The sequence below is a fragment of the Anser cygnoides genome, chromosome 1 (assembly GCF_040182565.1).
Source record: "Anser cygnoides isolate HZ-2024a breed goose chromosome 1, Taihu_goose_T2T_genome, whole genome shotgun sequence".
NCBI classification, from domain to species: Eukaryota; Metazoa; Chordata; class Aves; order Anseriformes; family Anatidae; genus Anser; species Anser cygnoides.
In genome coordinates this window covers 149,581,518-149,608,207 of record NC_089873.1, presented here as the reverse complement: position 1 = coordinate 149,608,207, position 26,690 = coordinate 149,581,518, and the positions used below count along the sequence as shown (strand labels likewise).

General features: G+C 39.1%; 1 protein-coding gene across 1 annotated transcript in view; it reads right to left on the bottom strand.

Annotated features, from left to right (window-relative positions):
• COL4A2 (collagen type IV alpha 2 chain) overlaps window positions 1–26,690 on the bottom strand; it is a 139,686-nt gene that overhangs the window by 42,854 nt on the left and 70,142 nt on the right. The window contains exons 4-10 of the mRNA XM_048080798.2: window positions 7,659–7,793; window positions 7,532–7,576; window positions 5,284–5,400; window positions 4,525–4,596; window positions 2,911–2,946; window positions 2,750–2,812; window positions 392–427 (exon numbers count right to left, since the gene is read on the bottom strand). Of these exons, the coding sequence (XP_047936755.1) occupies window positions 392–427; window positions 2,750–2,812; window positions 2,911–2,946; window positions 4,525–4,596; window positions 5,284–5,400; window positions 7,532–7,576; window positions 7,659–7,793 (504 nt within the window). The remainder of the gene's footprint in view (window positions 1–391; window positions 428–2,749; window positions 2,813–2,910; window positions 2,947–4,524; window positions 4,597–5,283; window positions 5,401–7,531; window positions 7,577–7,658; window positions 7,794–26,690) is intronic.

Genomic DNA, 26,690 nt, shown 5'->3' with positions numbered 1-26,690 from the left:
GTTGTGAAAAGATCAAGCACTTCTTTTGCAAGTTTTTTAATGGAACCAAATGTTAAATAAAAATACCTAGGTGGGTCAGAACAATTAACATATTTTTTTTCCACTGAGATATAATTGAATATTGTGCAGACTGCAAGGATTCTCTGTTCATGGGAAGCTACTGTGACTACAGTAGCAAATTAAATCTGGCTCTAGAACTGGTTTAATCGTTTCAGGGCAGCCGATCCCAGTGTAAGATTAACTTCTTGTGGTATGCAGCCAACACAGAAGGTCTTGTGCTACACAGCCTTTGGAGCAGCCTGTGGTTCTTTATTTTACTTCCTCCAAGTGGGTCTTGGATAAACCTTTATGACACAAAATCAACATGAACAGCTTTGAAACAAAGACTTACTTGTGGTCCTTGTGGTCCTGGGGGCCCTGGTGGTCCCTAGGGAAACACAATATGCGAGAGCAAGTTACTTGTCACTTTGTAATCGATGCATGCGGGTCAGTTACTCTATACCAGAAATAAAAGCATATATTTGGAAAATAGTGTAATCCTTAGTGCTCAATGTACTATTCTTGATACATTAGCTGTGTTTACTGATCTGAAAAATACTCTCCTAAGTCATACAATAATCTTTCCTAACAGAATAGAAGTCTCTCAGCTTAGACATAATGAAATTCTGGTTTTATATCAAGTAATAAGAACTTGCGCTTTTGGATCCTGACTTAGTAACATTTTAACTTCATACCTAAAGTTAAACACATCTTTAAGCACTTCACTGAACTAGTGTCTTGGTACTGCATTGGTGTTTAAAGGGTGTTAAACTACCATGTGTGTATATCAGATTACCAATTTGGTATTTTACAGAATGAAAAAGGAAGATGGTGGGAAATGAAACCAGAACAGACATAAATGCTTGTCTTACAATAAAGTCTTGCAAGAGCAGTAAGTAAAGCTATTAATTGGACAGAAAACCTACATTGCTTCAGTCAACTAGGGTAGTTAATAGGCTCCAAAGGGTTCTAAGCATTAAAAACTCTGTCAAATGTGGGAGAGGTGGGGTGAATAAGAAGCACAAGCTTTTCAGAGAAGGAGATTGTGAATAAGAGGAATAATAAAAGCGAGACAGCTGTCAATGGAACTGTCCACCTGCTGAGCCCCAAAGGGGGTACAATTTGGGTTATGCAACATCAACCCAAACTTACAAAAAACAAGATCATGACAGTCAGGTGAGACCTAAACTTATATATGTCTCCTTTGCTATGTGTCTTTGTGTAAATACACAGTAGACTAGTTCTGACAAAACAATGTCTAAATCAGTTTTGGTTAGTCAAGGAGTCCGTGAGCCATTGCCTAATCTACAGGGCAGATGCACTGTGCGGGCATGCTGCCATCTGGAGGAGCCACGTTTGCCTTCATGTGGGATCTAGGACTCGAGGATGAGGAACAGTGCAAACCTGGAAGCATTTCCCAGGTCCCTCCCACAGGTCAATCACAGTTTCAGAGATGATAAAGATAGTTTGAACCATTTCGTTAATAGTGGAGATGGTGGGTATCCATCTACTGTGGCAGAGTGTTCAAAAGAGACGTTGTGATGATTGTAACCAGAGGTATGTAGTCATGAGGCTTAGAAAATGCATAGTTCTGTCACTCCTTACATCTTACATCCAACACAGTGTCCTGGGAATAGTAGGCTGGGTCTCCTGTGTGAAGCTCATGAAACTAATGGGTTCACTCTAGGAACAAAGTAAGTAAAGGACTGAGAAGATTTCCTTTCAGGAGGTTCAGAGGAGAAAGATAAGATGCAGCTTACCCCCAGTGATAAAGCAGACACTGCAGAAAATTAACTTTGGAGAGGCTTAGCATGCTGTGAATTTAGTCCTAGAATTTTATTTTATTCTATTTTATTTTATTTATTTATTTGTGGGGGGGTGGGGAGGGGCTGGGTGTCCCTGAAAAAAGGTTATGGAGGTCGTTTGTAAGAAGCCCTGAATTTGATTTTTTTCCGCCCCAAAATTAGTGATGTAGAGCAGGTCTGAAGTAAATGTTGACAAATAAAAAGACAAAAAAGTAAGCAAGTGCTATAAAGTTTCTTACAGGAAAATAAATCAAGCCTAAATAAAACAAAATATACTGAATTTGAACATCTGCTTTTCACCCATAAAACCATTAACCATGGTAAACAAGAAATGTAGAAAATGATATCTGTAGAGAACACAATATTTCCAAAGAAATAGTCAGCGCCATTTGTCAACTCCAGTGCTGTAAATGTTGACTTTTGAAAAAAAAATACTGAAAAAAAGTTTAAAAATAAAATGGTCTTGTAAAAACTAATAAAGAAAATTATCTATTCAATCTCCTGTAGGAAGTATGGATAGCTGATAACCACATCCTTTATGAGAAGAAAAGATGACATATTTAGATCCTGATATCTCAGTGTAGGGGGCTGTAGATACCTAAATGGACTGCAGTCAATAATCTTTACAAAGAAGACTCTTTCAAGGAGGTTAAAGAAATACAATATAAATCAAGAGCCTCAGGTAATACAGGGTGAAAGAAAGTATACTTTGTGCAATACTCATCACTGTAGAATCAGTGTCTTAGTACTTTTTTCAAGGTTTTCTATCCAAGGGCACCTACTTGCTATTTCTAAATTCATTTTTTCTCTTCATTTGCTATGCTACAGTTTAACATAATGAATCTTGCTGAGATGATTCTTTCATTAGGTTAATTTCCTACAGAAAATATTTTAAGCATACTTACTGGTCTTCCTCGCTCTCCTCTTGGACCAATAGGTCCTTGAACACCCAATATACCTGGAGGTCCCTTTAAATTGAAAAAAGAAAATACCAAAACATCAATTCATGTTGTTTTGATATCAGTTACTGTTGACACTTTATCACATTTGCTATACTACTACTTACTGGAAAACCACTGAATCCTGGATCCCCAGGTTCTCCCTAAAGAAAACAAAGAAGTAAAAAATGCAGTAAATACTATACACAAAATTGAATAAAATATTTTCTTATTAACTTTTTCTTATTCCAAAAGCTATTTAAAAATCATAGCATATATTCCATATAAATCCTTATGTACAGATATATTCAATGAATATTTTGAGATAACCTAATGTGTTTTATCATGGATTGATTTTATACTTTCTCTATACAGTATAGTTACATACAATATACTTGGAAGGTACAAAGATGGCTAGTGAGGTTAGGGATCCAAACTGCAAGGCTGAGATGGACAACAGGCCATGTTTAATTCCTTTTTGAAAGACCCATCTAATCAGTAGCTTAATTAGGGATACAACCTTAGCTGAAATGTACAAGTTGATTTTTCATGAGTTGCATGGGAATTACCAAATCGTTTTGATTCTCTTCTGAGTCACTGAGAAGCTCTTGGAACATACCGTTTTCAGTGACCACATATTTTAACTGCAGTACATGTTGAAATGTTTTTGGAAATTGGATCCAAAAATGTTCTAGTGCAAAGACCTTTCGAGCCCATAAATAATACAGTATTCAGTCCAGACACCTTCAATCATCTTAACTTTTATTTATATATATATATATATCTAGATAATTTGAGTTTAGTTAATGGAATAATCTGTGGAACCAAGTACTTTTTGAAATGAATACAGGTGCCAATATCTATTCTTGACTATAAATACTTGAGTAGTTCTCTAATTACTACTAACGAGCAAAGAGAACTTAAAAAGTTTCTGAAAGGAAAAGATTCCATTAAAAAAAGTCAAAAGAAAAATATATTTTGGCATTCATCACTGGCATAAAATTTACTTAAATGAACTTAGCAGATTCCAGTGCCGAGTACAGCTCTGATGCATCTTTGTACTTAAATTTGTCACAGTTTACACTCTAACAGTATATGTAACCACTTATCATTATCTGATATTTTCAAATTACACAAAACTATACATATGAGAAAAAGACTCAAGTGATCACAAAAGTTTTTAGGATTAGATAGAGTAAGGGCACCTATAAGAATACTTGAGGGTTACTAAATATCTAAATAATACATTGAAGCATATATTATCACAAGTCAACCAAACTCCTACATGGAAGTTATACAGAAAGAATCATAATATTAAATGGAATCATTCAGTGGAGAAAACGGTGAGAAAGGAATGATTTTACCAGGAATGATATACGGTAGTCATCGAATAAAGAGGGTAAGACTTGAACTACAACATTTGCACTTGTATTTAAAAGTACAATGTTACAAACCTTTTAAAATCGACATGTTTATGTCCTTGTCCAGTACCTCTGCAATCAACCTGCAGACTGGAAGTCCTTGCAAGTAAGTGAGTGGACATGTCCTCCCTGGATATTGGATAGGCTTTGCTGTAACCAGAGACAGCAGAAGCCGCCTGGCAAAACCTACACAGAATTTAAGTGGGTCTCTAGGAATGCGTCTTCCAGAATGTAAGGGAAACTCACTCTCCATCACCTGTTTTAAAAACAGTACTGAGCGTTGATCGAAAATCCATCAGCTCGCGGGAGTGACACACGTACCCGGTAACGGCTGGCAATGTCTGGCGGTAGTATGTAGGGCTCCCCCTTCTGGCCCTTCGGCCCTTGGACTCCCTGGATGTGACCGAAAAAAAAGGAAAAAAGTAAGCTTTCATATCATCTGTGAATTCATAAACAGTTACGAGTAATGCAAAATATCTGTAAGGTTTTTCATGAGCATATATGTACCACTGTTTGAAGGCAGAGACTATGTCTAACTCTGGAAAGTCGTGGTTTACAAACAAAGTATAAACCCTTGTGGTACCCAAAGGAATGGATTTAAAATACAGGGGGAAGAATTCCCTGTTACTTAGGAATGATATTATGGGATGGCACCTGCCAGATAGAGCCGCAGCTGCACCTACTCAGGGCTGACACATGGGCTGGTAAATCAAAGAGCTCCACTGCTCATTGCAGCATGATCCTACGTATCATGCTATGGAAAGCCAGTATGTTGGGCATGGGTAGGGAAGGAAAATGTTACTTTCATCAGGAATTGTGAGTCTGATATTCTTTCACTGCTTTTGGATAAAGCTGTACAGGATTTCTTGAAGCAACCTCCCTGCAGGACCTACATGATAGGTATAGCAGACCTTCTAGCCCTAAGTGTTACGAAGCTCATCTGGGTAGGTCCACAAGGATGCTGCACTGCGCCAAAAGGGATCTCTACGAAGAGGTGTCCCATCAGTTTCTAACACACACGTGCACAAAATGCAAGTGCTTCAGTAATGATCTTCACTTCATTTGCTGTCACCTACTTACAATGGTACCGGGGAAACCAGAGAGTCCTGGAGTTCCTGAGTCGCCAGGGTCACCTACTGTCCCGTTACAGCCATCATGACCCGGTTTCCCCCTTGATCCTGGCTGCCCTGGATGACCCTGTTGAGGAAAAAAAAAGTGTTTATCTATCCATCTGTTTCTAGTTTTCCTTTTCCTGTAGTCACACAGTATTTAGACATTCTCACATTAAGCCCAAGACTTGGATCCATGGGAAACTATGATTTTCAAAGAAAGAAACAGACAGTGCCTTTTTTTAATATAGCTGCAGCTTGAACCAGATGCCCCAGACAGTATGAAAAAAATGAGTAGTGAAGGACCTTTCAGAAAGGGTAGGAAAGCTATGTTCAATGCAGTCTCTGTTAACCAGAGAACTAAGCCAGATGAGACTGCTGTGCAGGGAGCCACCAAGAACTGAGATTGTTAAGAATTTCAGTGATTCACACTGGAGGAGTGGGAAGAAAGGTTCATTACTGGCTTTGAACAGCTTCCAAGCTAGGAAAAAAGTCAGTGATGCCTTTGGAGCTAGGTTGGGTGTCATGATGAAGCTGTAAGTACAGAGATGGGAAGAGATCAGATGGGCTCAAACTAAGGGCACTGGGGGTACTAAAGAAGCTCCACGTTGAGCCTCTGAGATGCCTCAGGAAAGCAGGAAAAAGTTACTCCTGCCTTAAAATGAGTTTCCATTGCAGTGCCTATGTTCACCTCAATTGCACTTACGATTGCTTTGCACTGGGATTGATGAAAAGCTAATCTGCCCTTGAGCAGCTTTCTTCCAGGGGGCTCAGTCAGAAAACAAACAAACAAAAAAAAACAACACAGAAACTAACATAAACAGAATAATTTCTTCCTTCTTCACTACCTAGAGCAAGGGCTTTCTTTTTGCTTCTGCTCACTTTCTTAGAAGAAAATGAGATCTGTCCATGCCCTCACCTAGCTCCATCAAATACTCACATTCCTCACTCCAAAACAGACCCAGGTTTGCCACCCTCCTCTCTTGGCCTTTAGCCCCACATCCCACCACTTTGCTGTTACAGTTCATATATGTGACTATTTGCCTTCTCTTCTTGCCATGGTCAGTGTTGTGCTTTGGCCTAAGAAAACTGGTTGGAGAACATAATCAAGTGAGAAGTGTGGAGGGCTTGAGGATGCATGCGGGTTCAAATGGTATCTGAAAGCATTTATCCCCCACAATGCAATTGCAGAGGTCATGGAGGCAGGGCTAAAAAAGAAAACTTGTTCAGGTAGCAGAAGCGGTCCAGCTATAGTAACATGGAGCTTCAGAGGAGAGTGATTTACTTGCGGGAAGACAGAGCACTGAGAAACAACTCAATGATGTGGTGGGGCAAATGAGATCCTTGGCTACAGGAGGTTTCTTCTTCCTTTAAGAGTGATAAGGAGAGAGAGGAGGAAGAGTGTGTGAGAGAAAGCCCTGAAACTTGATACAGAGCTCTTCAGGAAACAAAAAGGGTGAAAGCAGAGTGGATGTGGATGTGTGGGTTGCAGAGTGAGGCCCCGGTGTCAGGGAGCACTACAAAGGAAACCCAAGCCTGGGAACTCTGTCCAGGGATTCCAGTGACTCAGATTTCTTTGTTATTTTATGACACAAGATGTAAAGGAGTGTAAGCTGGGAAAATGCTGTGCTGTGAACTTTACCCAGTTTTCCTCTTTGAATGTTTCAGTTTCATGGACCTGGACAATTTGTTCAAAGTTTTTGAGATAAATAGTTTTTTTAAGACCATCTCATGCAAGCTGTATGAGATATAAACCAAGTAACAATGGTTAGTATTCTTACATGTATTGGTCTTTCTATGTACTTTATAATTCTGAAATAATTAAGGCATGACCCACTGGTGTCCTTTGCTCACTACCCTAGGAGATGTAGAGAACTTATCTCACAGCTCTTTCCTACAAAAGAACATACTTAGCTGGGTAACCTCCAGGGACACAAGAAATTTCCTTCCGTTTTTGTCCCTTTTTACAAGGGGATTTCTCCAAAGGACAAAGCAAACGGACCTTAATTATCAGAGGGAATGAGCGGGAGCACAGATTCTATTCTTTTGCTGTGCATCTGCAGTTCCACTTACTTTAGCAAATGCCCTTAGCTTAACAGCGCGTACGTGGCCGATGCAGAATTCAGCCCAGAGACTTTAATTAAAGTACAAAGGCATTAAACCAGTCTGCAATAATTGCAGTTGGTAGTTTCTTAAACATGAGGTAACCGGATACTTACAGGAACGCCATCTGCCCCTGGGAATCCAGTGACTCCTCTTAGCCCCTAGAGTGAAACAGCACAATTAAAATGATGTTCTGTCTAATATTTTGCTCATTAGCTAAAACATCTGATACTCAAAAGTTACCATTTCTCCTTTGGGTCCACTTATTCCTGGATGTCCTCTTTCACCTTTGTGACCTTTGGGACCTTGCACTCCTGGGATCCCCATCAATCCTGGTGGTCCAGGGAACCCCTGTGATCCAAGGAGTCCTGGCTGGCCCTGGTAAAAGTAATAAAAAAAGCATTTATTTAGGAACAGTTATGATGTGTGAAGCTGGGTTAGTTATCACTCCTGCAGTGTAGTCAATCTCTTCAAGAGAAAATAAACAGAAACTCTTTTCATTTCAGTAGAGCAGACTCTTTGATGAACGTCATCTGGAAACACCATACATAAACTCCAGCAAAGTGACTACATTGTGCATGACAAAATCAATACATGGAAATGAACTCACAAATCAATATTCACTATTCAAACATTCACTGCTACTCCATGGAAAAAGTGTTTTGTCTGGAATAGGGAGAATGACTTCTTGAGAGAAGGAGGCTGATACTGAATGTCATGAATTTCTGCCTGAATTTCTGCCTTTTTGGGATGGTATTTCTATTTAACAGTGGAGCCTGAAAATGATTAGACAACACACCATTAGGGTGTGGCATCCACATAGGTTGAAGTGTCGCATGTGGGTTTCCCTGTCATTAACAGTTCCCTTCCAGAGCTGGTTTGCTAGAACAGCCCTAATGACACTCTTCAGGCCACTTCAAACATTGTTTAAAAATAATTTTCTGTTGACTGCCAACATCACAAGGCTCATCACAGGGAAAAAAAGATCATTTTGAAATGACACAATGGTGGTTTAAATAATGGGGCTGTGACAGTATGTCTGAGATCCGTGAACCAAAGTATTTGAAAACCATTCCAAATGCAGTGTCACCAAGGCACATATGTTTTGTATGCTTTGTGGTACTCACTGCACTAATGACAGTAATAATAAATTGACAGTCTTTTCTGGAGAGAAATGCTTAAATGGCACAAAGCACCATTTAACAAGACATTCTAATGAAGCAAATTCTAATGAAAGTATTTTTAAAATGCAATTTGATTTTCACAGGCCATTCTGCAACATCATCAATATCTCGCAAAGCAAGAATTATAGCAAAACATGAACAAATAGGTATGTATTTATACAAACAAATTGTTAAAAAAATCAGTATAAAATGTATAGTGTAACAGCATTAAAATAGTGTAAAATATATACTATCCCATCTTCCTACAACAGCTTACTTCCTTTTCCGCTCTCACCCATGCCTGGAAAGAAAGAATTAAAAAATGAATGGAATCCCTCTCCAAGAAATGCAATTGTTCAACTTCATTTAATGTCATTGGGATTGTCATTGAGAAGTGAAAGAAGGCAGTTTAGGGACTTGAAGAAGTGAACATGAAGATACCCTAATCCTAACTTCTTTGTATTCAGACAGCAGTAGTCAAGCTAGCAAACATTGCTTTATTGATTTTAGGTGAACTTTTGTTCTCCTATTAAAGGATAGGCCCACTTGTGACACAGTTTCAAAATGCAACTGTCAACTATCCAGAGAATCACAGAATCATAGAATGGTTTGGGTTGGAATTTTTAATTATTAAATTATTATGGATTAATAATTATTAAATTTATATTATAAATATTATATTATAAAAATATTATAAATTAATAATTCCAAATTATGGAATTATTAAAAATAATAATTAAATCCATGTTTCCCAATATTCATGGGGGATGTTACATACACTATTGCTATTGGTTTCACTGGAGTTAGTGGATTTGGGGGAGAATCATAGATCGCAGAATGGTTTGGGTTGGAAGAGACCTTAAAGCCCACCCAGTTCCAACCCCCTGCCATGGGCAGGGACACCTCCCACCAGACCAGGCTGCCCAAAGCCCCATCCAGCCTGGCCTTGAACACCTCCAGGGATGGGGCATCCACAGCTTCTCTGGGCAGCCTGTGCCAGGGCCTCACCACCCTCTGAGTGAGGAACTTCTTCCTAATGTCTAATCTAAACCTACCCTCTCCTACTTTAAAGCCATTCCCCCTTGTCCTATCACTCCACTCCCTGACAAGGAGTCCCTCCCCAGCTTTCCTGTAGGCCTCCTTTAGGTACTGGAAGGCCGCTGTAAGGTCTCCCCAGAGCCTTCCCTTCTCCAGGCTGAACAACCCCAACTCTCTCAGCCTGTCTTCACAGGAGAGGTGCTCCAGCCCTTTGATCATCTTCATGGACCTCCTCTGGACTCGCTCGAATACACCCAAGTCCTTCCTGTGCTGGGGGCCCCAGAGCTGAACGCAGGGCTCCAGGTGGGGTCTCACAAAAGCAAGGCAGAGGGGGAGAATCACCTCCCTTGACCTGCTGGCCATGCTTCTTTTGATGCAGCCCAGGATATGGTTGGCTTTCTGGGCTGCAAGCGCACATTGCCGGCTCATGTTGAGCTTCTCGTCAGCCAACACCCCCAGGTCCTTCTCCTCAGGGCTGCTCACAATCCTTTCTCTGCCCAGCCTTATTAGTGCTTATCTATCTGTAGTTAAATTTTATATATACTGTAGTTGTCTTATTATCATAAACTGTAAAACATAAACCATGACTGAAACATAGCGTACTTCTGGTTAAAAAGAAGAAAAAAAGCCCATCGTTTTCCATACCATCTTTTTGGAAAAAAGCTGTCACAGTATTTTCAGTAGTTTTTTATATTTTAAACCCCATTATATAATATCAAACCAGTCCATACCGAGAAACTGAGATAATCAAACAAAGTACAGAGCTCAGTGCATTTTTTTTTCTGGGAAAAAGACTAGGAATGAACCAGTATGAAGTGTGAATTACATGTGCTTCCTCAGGGACAAGCCACCAGTATGGATCCCTGATGGTGCTATACCAGTATGATTAATTTGACAGAACTGGTGGGTTAGGTGCATTACCAAAGGACACCATGGACTATTGTTTGAGCTGACACCACAGAAGATGATCTCTCCTGTACTTACAACCAAGCCCGACCTCATACAGCTTCCCTACTTGTAAAGCAAGCCTGCTCTTGGGGACTATTACCATTTAGAAGGCCAACATATTTCCATTTTTGAATTCAACAAATTGAGAAAAAAAAAAGCTTATATGAGTACATACACAATATATGATTCCTGTTGGCAGGAGGCACACACATCTGAGCAAGTGGCAGCTCATTTCCCTACACCAGTCACAGCTGGCTACTACAGATGCAGCTTTCTCCACATAAGCAGTTTTCAGTCTTTTAAAATCAGTGAATCTCTAAGTTATCCTATGGAGGTGCAGACCCTTGTCTAGCCATGTTCACAACAGCCATACTTTTCTTAGTTACCTGCCTCAAATGGAAAGCTGCTGATTAGAAGCACTAGAATAATGATTTAAATGGGAACTAACAAGTTCATTAGTGTGAGCTCCAAGGTCAGGAAAAAGAAGCCTTTTCTGATGCCACTTCTTCTTGACTTTAACTTCTTGACTTTAAGTGCAAAGGGATTGAGTGAGTACAAATGAGTGTATACCATGAAACAGCCTTTTTTTGGGGGGGGGGGGGGAAATAACAGATATTTCATCCATTCTAAAAGATACACAGTTGGCTCTTTTTTTTTTTTTTTTTTTGTAGAACATTATCTCAGTATCTATTCTTATGCTCTTGCATAAGATTTTTATCTAGTTAAAAAATTCCATCACACTGCAAAATTTTAAAATCTAATTAAATACTTAAGCTAGTTTATCCTTCCCCACACGTACAAATCTGGAAAGGAACCTTTAAAAAGGATGAAAAGTATCTCACACATCTGTGAAGAACATAGAAAAATTACTCAAATTCAATTTTAGGGATTTGAGTTGGCTCTAGTTTCAATTTAATCTTGAGAGGTTCTGGGAAGAAACATTTCAGTTCCTTCCACAAAGAAAGTAAACCATGGATTCTGCATACTGAAAAGGTCGTTTCATTATTACATTGAAGTAAATGAAAGCCAAGGGAGGTCAAACCAATTCCAGAAGCCACTCACCCACCTGAGACATATAAAATGCCTTTTTAGTTCATACCTGCTTACATTTTTGGGGCAGCAGATTGCAGACAGAATGAATGTAAACTTTCAGTTGTAACTTTTGACAAAATGCTGGTTATGGTTGTAATTATTGAATCTGTGCATAGCTTTCTGCAGGGAACTGTAATACTCCAAAGCCGGCATTGCATGGGACACAGTTATGTCTCTAATTCATATACAAAATACCACCCCTACTGTTTGGGGTTGCAGTCCCATCTTTTTGTCTGGTAGGGAGGAAGAAGTAAACAAGGAGTGGAAAATGAGGAAGAGAGCAGGGCAGTGCCGGTGTCCCTTCCCCATGCTTTCCTGGTTATTATTAAATCACTTGTTTGTTGAGACACTTGGGTGGACTATTTAATATTATTTGTAATAAAGACAAGGTAACCAATCCTTCTGGGACTGGTTCATCACGAGGCTAGAGTCAGAGCTGGAGAAGTAGTTAATATTATGACAGTTTGTGTAGTTCTTCAGCCAGTTAGCATCTTGGCTTGTTAACTGGATTAGCTTTATTAACCTTTGTTAACTCAGACTTGTAAGCTTTTACTCTACTTTCTTTATGTTAAATCTCTTGTTGAACAAGTATGTCCCCTTTTCATTAGCAAATGACCTAAGAACATGTGCTCTTTTGCAAAGGTCATTAAGGAGATTTAAGCAAAGACAATCAGTTTGAAAGGTTCAGTCAAATAAAACATGACTCAATTATTAGAGTCCTGAATACCCCTGTGTGAAATATGCCATGCATGCTACTACTCTGGTTGTGCTCCTGGAGGTTCAGAAATCCTAGAAAATTCTCCAAAGCTGTGAAATTGTGTCTGGATTAAATTTCCAGGTTAAAAAAAAAAAAAAAAAAAAAAAAAAAGAAGAGGTAAGCCTACGGGAATATGCTGTACCTGGCTGTCATATTTTAGATAACTCACAAAGCACTTTCTCTAGTGCTCCCTTTTCTTACCTGACAAAGCATTGCAGAAATGTGTTCTGGCCCAAATGTATCTCCAGAAGAAGGCTTCACATTTTGCTGGGGGGCACTGGAAGTCTGCCAGCATCCAGAGCATGGCACAGTTGCCCCTTTACTGCCACTAGATTTACAGGCTGGAGCTACAAGGCTTATGGGAACATGTATTACATGTATTACATGGCATACTGTGGCAAAGCAACTCACAGGGAGCATGTGAAAAGAAAAGGAAAAAGGGGGTGGATGGAATATCTTGAAGACCAACAAGGAGTTTTACATTCCTTTTTGTTCTTGTACAGGACTTCCTTTACCGTTCGGACGCATTACAAAGCTACCAATGTCAGGATGCACTCCTAAATAGGCAGTCCCTGCTCTGCTCTTCCTGTGACTGCAGCTGACTGGGAGAGGTCTCGCACAGTCCCCACGGCCAGCACAGCCATGTGCAAAAGCTATTTACAGGGAGGAGCAGAGGTCAGAAATTTAGGAAGCCTGGAGGAAATCTTCCCAGAAAATATTTGCAATGTTGCATATACATCGTCCCCTGTCCAGTGACGCGCATGAAAGAAAACACTGTCAGGGTCGTCATTGAATTTAATCACTGCGTTTTGCAATTCAGTCCCAGTGGACTTAAGAAGATCCTGAACAGACTTTTAGATCTGTACTAAATGTTCATGTATTGCAGCTTGAACTTCAGTTTTCAGTTCTTGTAAGATCAGTCAAATGAAAGAGAGATGTCATGTTGCAATACTTTCTTTCCTTCTAATTTACTGTGAAATTTACACTGTGGAAACAAAACTGGTAGAGGAAGGTGTGCTGATTTTGAAAGCAACCAGTTTTGGGGGGTTCTATACAAATAAAGGCATAATGAATGGCAGTTCCTGCTCTGAAGGTTTTAAAATAAAAGACGTTCATCATGAATTGCTGAGAAACCTTTTACCAGTGTTTAGATACAAAGAATGGAGAAAATCAGTGATTTGCAATAATGAAGAGAGAGAGAGAACCAGAATTACTGCAGAGCTTCACGGTAATTGAGCCCATTTTGCTGTATTTCATTACAGACTTTTATTTTGCAACTGCTTCTGGTATATGGAATGTGATGATTCAGTATTCCCCACATGAAAATGACCCTTGTAGACCATAATTTATTTAATAGTGGACAAGAAGAAAGGAGGTTAATTCCCTGACATTTCAGAAAGGTCATTTGTGAAAGGACAAGTTCGCTTCCTGCGGGAAGGGGGATCTGACCGTGATGGACAAGCGTGAGCTGGGACTTTCGCAAGAGGGCTTGCTCTCGCACGGTCACTGTAAGAATGGATGGGAAAGGGAAGCGACGGCAAGAACCTCGATGCAGCCCCGCTAATGAAAGACAGCAGCAAGCAGAACAGAAGGCAACTCACCAGGGAATAAAACCAGTTAGATGGGAAATTAACAACTTCTGAGCTGGTTTAAAGTGCTAATCCAGGAAAAGGCATTCCAGAAGGCACATAGGAAAGAAAGCAAGGAGAGAAGTGTCTGGAGCATCCATCCACACTGCTGGACCAAGCATGGGAGCGGGATGCTGCCCCATAGGTGGCACCAGGCATTGCCTCCGGGCGCAGCCATGCAGGTGCAGCTGGAGCTGTGGGCATTTCTTGCATTTATGCTCTGAATCTGCATCTTGCTGTCTGTAACCAAGTGGTTACCAGCATTAGGAAGGGGTGGACTTCTGTGATCTAACAGGAATATTGATTAGCAAAGGAGGCAAACCTTTCTTGTGTGCTTTAAACTGCTGGGTATTCAATGCTAAAACACAAGAGTAGCACTGAAAGACTCAGCAGGCTTTAAAAAAAAGTATATTTAAATATGTACTAAATGTGGTTAGATGTACTAAGTATGGTTAAATATGGTTCAATATGGTTATTTCTATTTTGAATTTCTCTTTCATTATATTACAGAAGGTTATTTAGCTGAGTTTCACATTCTAGCTCATTTTCTCAGAGAAAGCTTTCCTTCTCATTTGTTAAAAAGCTGTTTTATTTATATCAAAAATAAACAGAAAATTACAAAGTTGACTTTAAGTTAAAAATAACTGAAAAATGAAGCCAGTTCAGCCTAGTGGCATGGTAACAATTTGCTGCTCTTTCAACTATATTGTCTGGACATGCGACATTTTCTCTCAGGACAGTGGCGACCAAATGACATTAATGTTAATTCCAGAGCAGTGATTCAGCTTGCAGAAGTTTTTTTTTTTTTTTTTTTTTGGTTAAGGAAGGAACAAACATTAAGTCTCCTTAAGAAAGAACTATGAAAGAAGCCACAGTCCTTTTCTGTAGTCAGTAAATGAAATAATTTTGTACTGTTTTCTGTTCCCACGGTTTGATCTAATTTGTGATCTTCCAGAAAGTTGCTATGTCACCCAAGAAGATAAAACATGCATAAAAGAAAATAAGTGCTGGAATGTAGGTCAAGCACTCAAAAGAACTAGTTAAAAGTTTCTTCATGTCACAAAACACATACAATTACATGTCAGAAATGCTTTCTGTGCTTTGCAGAGCTGCTTCAGAAAGAATGATATTGGGACCATGTCAATGCTCTGTTGAAGATAAACATCGGAAAGGACAAATCTAGACAAAAAAAAACTCACGAGGATTTCCATTCTGTCTTCAAAAGATCATTATGTGGAGGAAAGGAGAAGATATAGGCATGAAGTGGTGGGCAAGAAGGACGTGGTGTTTTTTGTCTGCAGAGTCAGCGAAGGGAATAGCTCTGAAAGTCCAGAGTGTAGTTGCACAAGTTATGAGGTGGCAAGTAAGTTAAGATTTGTGTTTGCAATGCACCAGGTGCCTGTGGAGCCTCCCAGCATTCATGTTCATACTGTGCAGTAAATGGGAAGTACCTTACCCCATCACCACTGAGAAGTCAGCTGCAGTAAGGTCAGCGCGTATGCCAGCGCTAGCGGTGGAGTGGTGGCTGACAGGCTGTAAATTCACATCCTGCTTTATATCATGGTAATTTAATGGCTTGGAAATTTAGAAACAGAATTGAGATATATTAGCAAATATATCTATCTGGTGAGCACGTTCTACTGAATTATGTGACAGGACTTGAAAGGCCTTGAAAGGCATCATTTTTCTAAACAGGATTGTATTTACTGAGCACATGTAGTCATTTATCTATCTACATTCAGTGTAGTCAGCCAAAGCTACATTCAGGCAAGGGTGAAATCTTATGGCATGATATATCCTAATGCAGACATTCAAACTAGGCCAGATGAATACACACTGAATGTGCCCATTTTAATTCATTGTCTATAAAAGGAGCTTAGGTGCCTAGCTCAAATATTGACCTCCACATTGTTGCTTTCTAAACTGTGCAAGAAGGTAACACCCCAAAAGATCAATTGCATATTTGATGGTTAGGATGAAGAAATAAACTTGAGCATGATAATTATCTGCTTGAAAAAAGAGCTGGATGTAAATGCAATAAATTTACTGAATTTGGCAGGTAGTGATGCAAAATAGTGGGATTTTCTTGGAAGTTAGAAATGTTTCAACTGACCAGATGATGACAATGCCATGTGCTCAAGAACATATTCACTTATTACAACGATATCATCTGGCGACTACCTTACTTCCTTTCAGGCTACTCAGATACATGTTTCTTTTGGGCTCCTAAGAGTCACGTAAGTGCCACCACTTCTGCATAGCTTCTTAGCTCAATTTCTGTCATCTTTATTCAAAGCATACCAAAATTTCTGCTGACATCAGGCTCTGCTAAAGTTTTAGCTCTAGCTGGAGGGTAAGGGGAAAATCGTCACATTTTAGAAATATGCAGAGTGAGCAGAGCTGGGGCTGGCCTGACACTGTGGCAGGTGCTTTGGGCTAGTGTGAGGGTGGAAGTGTGATGAATGGAGCTATTCATTTTATGTTGGTAAAATGAAGAGCATCAGTCTCACACTGCTATAAAACCAAAAAAGAAAAAAAACGAAAAAAACCCACACACTTATATTGACATGTATGTGTTGTCCCCGAGTTCCAAATAAAAGCTTTCTCTAAGATAGAGTTAACTACGATAACTTAGAGATGTTACTTGAAATGAACTTAAACATCAGCAGTGAAGTTGAGATCATGAGCTAGTGATGTTTTACAGAGCAATAAAATGGCATTGATTTATCCTTGCAAACACTTATTAGCATTTAATTAATTGAAGAAGGCTACTTTTTAGTCAAACAAAAAATCCACCAGAGACAAAAAACATCTTGCCAAATTTGCTCTTCCAACCAGACAAATATTAAGATGCAGGGTGTGGAGCAGGAGGAAGCAGGGAACTCCCATTTACTTCGTGACAGCTGCTGCATCATGCTTATATAAAAGGGCAGAATTTGGTCATGGTACCTATCAAATGTTTGACTGAGTATTTTGAGGGACAGCAAATGCCTCAGACATATTTAGCACTATGAGTGTGTTTTCAAAACAGAAGAAAATTCTGTTCATTCAACATGGATTTTGACAGGATTACAAAAGCCAGACAATTTCCAGGGCAAAAATGCAATGTGTGATAATTCTTCAAGTCTGCTAGCATCTACATTGACATCTTTTTTTTCTTTTTTTCTTTTTTTTTTTTTCCCCCCACTCATTTTATTAGGATCATTGTACTAGAATCAACTGTTTTTTATGCCTTTTACTAAATCACAGCCCACATCAAATCCTAAACCTTGCATAATGGAGGGAGCTGGCGCTCCCGTTTTGAGTAGCGGCACAGTTGCTACTTGGCCAGCCAGGCTCCTAGAGACAAGACAACAAGCAGCACCTGCTCTTGTTGGAACATTCAGTAATAGACCCGAAAACTGATCTGCCAGCCCAATTGTTTTCAAATGGCTTCTGGTGGTGTGTGTGGGAGTGTTCTCAAGATCCCCAAATTCAGGAAGTTTGACACAGATGTTTTCTGTCAGTAGGCGTTGGAAGCACCAATAGTAACATCTGTTCACTTTTCAGATTTGTGAGAACATTTTTTTTTCTGTCCAAAAACCATTCACTGTTGAAATTTCTAAATTGTGCAACTGGCCAAAATGTTAAGCTCATTAGGCTCCATGAGTTTAAGAGTATGTGAAAATTAAAACCCCTGCAGGAATATGCCAATTTTTCCATTCTGTGCTCCTCTTCTGCTTAGACAAAACCGTAACTATTTTTGTGGTGGGAACAGCTATCAAACCGACTTGATCATTTAAATGCAACTTACTACTAGCTTCTTTAGCTGTAGAAAGAATTTAAATCCCTTACAGAGGCTGTGACTGTTTTAATAAATTCTGTGCTGAGATACCCTCTCCACACGGGAGCCCTGAATGCACTCTCCAGCAGCCAGCATAGGGGACTCATTGCAGACCTTAGGCACCTTCATACTGCAGTCCTGGGAATTTACAGCTTGGGATGGTCTCCGAGTTCCCGGGAAGGCCAGATGACTGGCTCTGAACCACCAGGAAGGACTGGGGGCTCTGAGGCAGATGTGCGCAGCACTCTGAAGAGCTGCTGTTGATACAGAATAAGTGACATCTATTTTTCTCTTAACGCTTCTGTGGCCAGATGGGGCTCGTGAGCATAGGGTGCCGTGAGATCATCTGAATGGAGCTCGCACAGTTGTTTTCTCTATATGAGTTGCAGATCTTGATGTTAGTGTCAATGAGGACAGTGTACAGATTTCAGCAACTGGGACTCTATTGAAGCCTGATGTTGAGTCAAATTATGACGAAGCTACATGAACCTTAGGTCTTCCATCCAGTGCATGTGGCTTGCTAGCATCACAAATACTCTAACACCATCACTTTGATGGTGAGCCTGGCTTCATGCTGGGCTTGTCTCCAAAAAAAATAGTCAGTGTAGTCTATGAGAGGTCTTGCCATCTTTAGGTAGTAAGTGGAAATACTGAAAACTGTCAGGTCTTTTTTTATATAATACAATTAGGTTTCCTGTCTTCTGTATGCACAATATTTTTATAATTTGACAGTACTACATCAAGCTAGATCAACTAGATTTAGGGAAGCTGAATGATCTGGGGAAATTATTATAGCAACTCATTTCTTGGAGAAGTCTCTGTAATCCCACTTTTTTTTAATTATTATTATTTTTCTTGAAATCAGGAAGAAGAGTGAAAGTATTTTCCTTTGAATCTTAAAAGAAATAGTTCCGTATCACCTAGCTGAAAAAATACTCTCTTTGTGTAATGTAGCTTGTGATAGCAGTCCTGAAGATGGACAAGATTGGTATATGAACTTGAATAGGAAGACATAGTTCTCCAGATCCATTATGAAATCTAATTTTTCCATTACGTTTGGTTTGAGGTAGCCAAGTGTGCCCACACATCTTCTCTAGATTCCAAAATCTCGTCACTTTGTGGGAAAGGATGCTCTGGAGAACATCATCAGCAGACTGTTCTACAGCTGTTCATGGAAAAAGCCTATTTATTATTTCAAACATTGATTTCAAAAACTACTGGAAAGTTTTAAAACTTTTATTGTAGACAATGTGGGCTGTGTGGCTGTTTCACCAGAGGACTAGAACAAGAATCAGAGCAAACCATTCTTTTTGATCCTTTATTCCTTTTCTATCTGCAGATACTAAAGGGAGTCAAAGTACTATTAAACTATAGTGGCAAGTTACTTTTTCTTGAAGGAGGTACTATTAGTTTGACAAGCCCTGGAAAAAAAAAATAAGGTTGATCTCTAACTGGTAGCAAATGCAGGTAATGTTTTACATTAAACAGAAAAGCCTTCCAGACAAGGAGAAACAGAAGAAGAAACCTTCACATTCCACAGGAATAACAGAGATTGTTAGAAAATTTGTTGTGACTACTAATCTGGGTCCCATCACTGGGGACTAGTTTCAGGCTTCAGTGTGAGGAGAGCATCTTCAGTATTTCAGATTCTGGTTGTGGAGTGCCTCCAAGCTTTGTTAAACTAGTGCCTTCCTGGCAAAAAAAAATATGATGTGCTAGCAGTATGAGTTGTGTCAAATAAATCAGTACTGTGTTGTCTTCATGAACTTGTGATAAAGTACCTCCATAAAGTGCTTCCATCAGACTCATAGGAGAGACTGCATTTATTGACAGGGAGCTTTGAATTGCTGGTGATGAAAAGGCACAACGGTGCAGTTCACAGGTTAACCGTAACCCTGAACCTCTGCTAGTTTGCCTCTTCTGCTTTACCCTTACTGCTACAAGCAAGGATGAAAGAATTAAGAAGTAAATAGGAAGCTATTCCTCCTTTCCTAAAAATTAACTGATCCTGAAACACGTGTCCTAGATTTATAGGTCCTGGACCCACTGGGAATGTGAAACCTGAACTGCCACCGGCAGCATCAATCTTCTGTGTTTTTGACAATAACAAATGCACTTCATGTTCATCTTTATGTTCATGTGGCTCCTCTGGACCTTTGACCTCCCTCCCTGCTTTCTCCATTAAAAAATTTTCAACTCTAATTTTCTGACTTCCTCTGCACCTAGGAGAGCTTATAGGTTTTATTTAGCTGCTGAAAAGAGACAATGCTAGCTCTTCTACACAAGCTAACACCTGTATTTTATATTTCCATCTTATTTATTTTGGTTTTATTTTTTATTTTTCTTATTTTTGTTAAGAGCCAAAGAACACTTGTTATATGAAGCACACAAACTCTGAGCAGTATCATCACTGAGTGCCACAGCACTCAGTACAGACTGTCGTCATGTGGATGGTCAAATGAGTCACTACAGCATAGAGATCGATAACCCCCAAATTATATGGAAAATAACCAAGGCTAACTAATAACCTGCCCTAGTTGACCCTGCTTGAGAGGGGTGGTGGTGATGTGCACCAGATGATGTGAAGAAGTCTCTTCCAACCTTAACGATTCTGTGATTCAGAATATGTTTGATGTCCAGGATCCTCTTTGAGGTCCTGTAAATTAGCTCTTTACCAGATCTACTGTTTACATTTTTTCAGTGCTTAGATTTCTTCTTCTCTGTGATGTCTGCAATTTATTTTTTTAATGTCTGTGTATGTATTTATTCTCCCCTTGGTTTGCTGTCTTCAGATCTCTGTGTATCTAACATAAGCCATAAAGCCTTCTAGTTTCTTTAAAACCGATAAGGGGTCATTCACATGAGGCACTATATTTTCTTCCTGTTAAACACTGATAATTACTATGAACTGCTCAGGTAAACTTCGCATTATTAGCAAAATCAAAGACATAAGTTTGTGACTATCTGCCTGTGGATATAACAACCATGGGCTTGTTGCAGTATGTCTATGTGCATGTGAGGTCTCACACATTTACAGATGAGAAAACCTAGGCTTCTGGTTCTACAACAGTGTAATAATCTTGGCTAAAGCCCTGCCTGTCACTCTAAAGACAGTACTGCTTTATGCGGAACTTGCAGTTCTGAACTAGATTGTAAAAACTCTCTGCTGCTGAGTTACATGCTTCCACAGTACGACATTAGCAAGCACTCCTAAGAGAAACCTGTCTTTTTTTCTCAACATATACTGATTATTTCATTACTTTCTGGCATAAGAAATAACTGAAATAAAGTGCATCTAAAAGGAGAGATTAGAATAAGACTCAGAGAAAGCAAGACGATACAGATTTTCAGCTTTCTGTGCATGTTTCTGAATTAAGCCCATGCTTTTCTTCCTACTCCTGTGCCACCCCCAAACAAACAAAAAACTCACAGAAGACTTTGGAATAGATGCATTAAAAGGATATATAAATGGAATATAGATGAATTTGTCTTAAAAAGGATGAAAGAATTATGAAGGGATACATATGCAGCAATAAATGTTGTATTAAAGATCAATGAAAACTTATTTCTTGTCGTGCCAGCTGGTTAACCCAACTGCAATGAAGAAAAACTGTCTATTTGCATATTTTTTTTGGTCTTGATGATTTTTTCTGGTTTCTGCACGTATTAGATACCTTGAAAAGATGGAAATAATTCTAAAAGAATAGAGTTTAGTAACCCCATGGGGATTACACAAGTTAGGAAGAATTTTAATGAAGCATCATAGAAAAAGCATTGGCATTATTAACTATGATAGAGTGTGGGCACACAAAAAAATCAAAACTATTTCCTTTCAGCATTCAATAAAAGTATTTTACTTCTGAAGAGAACAATCATTTATTACAATTTCCCGATTAATTTTGGTTATTTATAAAGGTCTGTCTAGACATTGAGATGTGGATGTCTTAGATTTCAAACTATCACAGAAATTCAAAGTATTTTATTTATTTTATGCAAAATGGTTATGAGATTTCTGTAGAAATACCTCTTAAACTGAATTTTCCCCAACAAATTAACATCTTAATACACAGAAAATCTGGAAAAAAAGGTGAAATGTACTTTGAAAATACAGAAGAAATGGTAAGGAGATAGATTTAGCAAAAGATTAGAATTAGGATACTGCTTTTCAGCTGTTTAGCTAAGAAACTTGCTGTTTCATTCAAGTCCTATCTTAGAGATGACCTCAATCCCCAGTTGAATATCCAACCTTTGACAGTTGAAATTAATGAAGATTTGAGAAATTAGTTAATTGACAACAGGACACAGTGTTCTGCACAGCATCAAGAACACTACTGCCCTAAACCACTGCTGATGGAACAAATAAATGAAACTGAAAAATAAACCATCTGAAAGTAGTTGGATCAGGCTTAGGGCAAGGAGAAAGAGAAATGGTGAGGAAGACCCAGGGAGGAAGAGCATGCTGTGTCAGCACGAGAAAGGCAGGGATGCCTTGATGCAGCCTGGACTGGCAAGCCTTCGTCTCTGGCAGGATTTTTACCACCTGTACTGTTTACTTGTGTTGTTATCTTCTCAGTGGGAAACAGTCATCACTCAAATTCCATCTGCATTCAGTCTCATCAAATTGTTATCATGAAGTTATAAAAAACCAGCAACCCTCCACCAGGTCTGAAGCAAAGAATTTAGAAGTCACTGCCAAAGCATGGGTGCTTGAAGGCTCCTCGGTTCCCACAAGTTGGTATCTCCTTCAAACATTATTACCCCAGAGCTGTTTGGTTAACTGTTTTCTTCTAGTCTTTTCTGCTCTGTGCTATTAATAAAGCACATACGCTACTTTCCTTTATGTATTCGTATAAGGTACAGCTATTAATTGCTATGTTTTTAAGAAACACAGCTTTCAACTTACAAAGAGAAATGAACAGTAAAGCCTACCCTGATTCCTTTCATTCACTATGGATGAACAAATTAGTAATACTAAGGAAACATAAATTGTTTTAGGAAAAAAATACCTAAACTGAGGCAAGAGATGCTCCACAAAGTCACGCCAAGAAACATCGTCATTTTTAAAGCCATGACAGCCACGTATCAGCCATTAATCCTATTTGGAAATGTTAGAAATTATACGTCTAAGGTGGAGGAAAGTTGAGAAAGAGAGGTGAAGTTACATGTAAACCACTGGGAAGAAAACTGGGAAGAAAATTGATGGAGATCCCAGAACTTGATGCAGTTCAAGTACACACCTCCATCTCCCACAATAACAGTGCTGCCTTTGAACCATGCTTCAGTTTTTGAAAAATGCAGACTTCAGATGGAGTGTTCACTGGGTAAAACAGGGTATCTACTGAGAACAAAATAAAATATAGGTAGATTTTTTGTTTTGTCTTTGCTTCTTTCTGCATTGCTTTGTTTTTTTTTTTACACTCTCCGTAGACTAGCAGTAGCGAAACAGTAGTAAAAGTGTAACTATTTTATTAAAGAAGAAATTACTATAACTTTTACTTTCACCTTAACAATTTCTAAGAGTGATTACAGAATAAACAAGAATAGCTACAGGCCTCTCATTCCCCAGAGAGCAGCAGCAGCACCCAGGAGGTTTGGTAGGTGGAGCACAGGCTGTCAGTTTTGAGAGATGTCTTTTCACAGCAATAGGATAATTGAGTTACCTTGGCATATATCTGCTGGACAGAGGCTTGAGACTGGGCTGCACTGAGTTAACAGCAGTATCACTCCCGTGTGATGAAATGGAGATGGGAACCACACTTCTAGGAGAACCCTTCCCTCCAGTCAGTGGCCAAAACCTCCTCGTGCTCACCTCTCTGGAGTTAGGAGGGAGCTCTCCTTACCCAGGTGGGTATCATAATCCCTATGACACCTCAAAAGAACTGCAGGTCTCAGACAAACCCTTTTACTTCTGCTAGTTTGGTATTTGCTAATTATTTTTATTAGACTGCTCCATAAGCTTCAGCGTCAGCAGCAATCCTTCAGCACACAGATAAACAGGACTTCTTAAAATTTATGGAGAAAAATAAGAAACGGGCTTGGAAGCATATTTCAGAAGACGTTTTTTGTGCAGATTTTACAACTTCATAGAAGAAATGCTGAAGATATGTGCTTAGAAAATAACACAGTGACAAAAATATAAACATGAAAAGACTAGCTATGACTTAATTTAAGACTTGTTGAATCATGTACTAGCTAAAGCATGTTTTCACCATTATAATTTAAAAAAATCTAGACATTTAAAACACACTCAGCAACACAGAAATGCATTGTCCCAAAGATATGCTGTGAAAAAAAATCATCCAAATCTTTGAGATTAAATATAAAATATGCAAGCATGCACTTAGCACACTTTTAAATTGTTACTCAGTTCACTCAGTTCTTTCTCTAAATCTAATGGAACATGTATATCTTCAGTGAAATACACCAGTTTCTGATCAATAAAACTGATCATACAGTTTATCTTAAATTTTGGGTCATGATTTAAAAAACATTATTTAAAAGACTAGAGATTCTAGCAGTAATCAATATGCCTTGTTCCACTTCAGGAACGTTACAAGGCAGGGATTGAAGCACAACGCCCTAGTCAGACACAACTATCAAAAGGGCACCTTGCAGGCCATCTTCAGTGGAGACAAACCAAAGAAATCTGAGAATCACTCTGGCAGGTCCTCATAGCCAAAGTGACCATCAACACCTTACATGGATACATGGGTACATACGGGGCCACTGAATGAATTAAGTGAGACTTGAAAAACTGTGTTTTATGGCCTTCAAGATATGGCCCAAAATATGCCTTTCTGCCTTTTCAGATAACTTGAGTACTGTATTACGGTCAGTATATGATATGATTGTCAAAGCCTCACTCAAGGTCAGGTATCTTTGCAGCCACACCTACTTTCTTTCTTTCTTTTTTTTTTTTTTTTTTCAAGCAATGAGGGGTGTCAGAGATGCATGGGAAAATCTACAAAGCAATTTCAAGTACTTAAAACTTCCTCTTTTTAAATGCTTTGAATACTTTTAAAATGCTTCTATATATCCTCTGGGAGACTGAAATGGTACAACACTGTATGGTTGTTTGTAATAACGTTGTGATATGTACATTTCCAAAAATTGTATGTATTGTAGACACTCTTGCACCACTGCTATGCCAATAAATAGCCCTGATGTGCAGCAGTGCATGGGAGAAGAGCCACCAGCAGCCATTCCTGGAGAAGCAGCTGCCCTACAAGCCATGAAGCTGCTGGCTACACCTCATTGTCGTGGTAGGTGCTCACAGACTAAAAAATGCAAAGTATGAGTTACTTCTGGCTAAATTAAGCCCATGCTAACTTCTTAGCCAAAGCCCATCAGTTCCTTTTAGGGAGAGAATGGGTGCTATGCAGAGTGGCTGCTCTCCCTGCTGTCCCTCATAAGGACCATGGGAGCCCAATAGGAGGGTCCAACTCTAAAGAAGAGACCAGATATTTTTGGCAGCACCTGTTTAATAGGACAGCTCAAATGAAGTTCTCCTAAACCGTTAGCTGCTCCTCACCATACATGCCAGAAATTTTTCCTCAGCTTGGTTAGGAGACAGAAATGAGGCATACAACACAGCCATCTCTTTGCCAGCTTTTTCTGAGTGGATTACCTTTTGGAAGGATGGAGGGGGTGGTGAACAGAGGAGACCTTTCTTTGTAGAGGCTGTTGATCTGCCTTGTCTAAGGGAGTCTTTGGTGCTATCCTAGTGTGATATTTTCCTTCTGTTGGTCTTCATTAAGACTGAGAGGAACAGGATAGCACCCAGTACTTGTATCTCCACAGTCGTCATCAGCGCTGCCCATCTGCCTTGAGTAAAGAAGACTGTATCTCCATGCTACTGATCCACAATAGGCTCTACAAACATCAAGTATAGCTTGTGCAATACTCAGTTTTCTTTATGAAGTGGTATAAAATTCACCTAACCATTCGAGAAACTCATTTGAATTCTCTGCATGAAAACAACACCACTAAAAATGGACATAAAAACTATAAAAAAATTAATGTCCCAAGGCCACTTACTATCACAAGCATGAAATACAGAGCTCCTTATTTAAGTTCTCCTACACCATTCCAGTCTACTCCCTCCTCATTATCTCCATAGAAAGACTATTCATTCATGATAAGTTGGTTTGATTAGTTCAGATAATTTTCCATGGCTATCCACATGCTCTAGTCTGCCTCCTGCAAAATTTCTTACATGCTGCAGAGTTTCTGACTCACTCTCATTAACTTGCTCCAAAATTTGCCTGCGCTTCCCAGTGCCCTAAACCCACCAAAAAATCATAATAATGTTTGCATATGGTACTACTAGTTATATATTTGAAGTTCTGAGTGGAGAAATAAGTATTAGAACTTCTAAGCAGTAATTACAGCCATTCTGGATTTGTCTGATCTTTCAGTTGTCACTCAACCAGACTATCCATGATAGCAGTGTGATAATCCTGTGGGAAAGGATTGTGGAAGTGAAATCCAAACAGTGCAGTCTATTGGTTTGAATGGAGAAAATAAGTGGGTTTTGTCAGTTTATTTTGATTATAGGGTAGGCAGAAAGAAAGTGAATATACCCCAATAAGTAACATACCTTTTAGCATTGAAATGTATTCATTTTTGTGTTATTATATGTTTTTAACATTAAAAAAAACTGTGGCTAAGAAAATTTACTGGCAACTGATACACTCTAAATATTTTTATTTACATTTTATTGGTAAACAATCTTCTGACACCTTTGTAAGTAAACAGGCTGTAAAACATATCTCTAGACAAATATCAGTGTAGAGGGATAAACAGTCTGAGGGAAGAGGTTTCCAA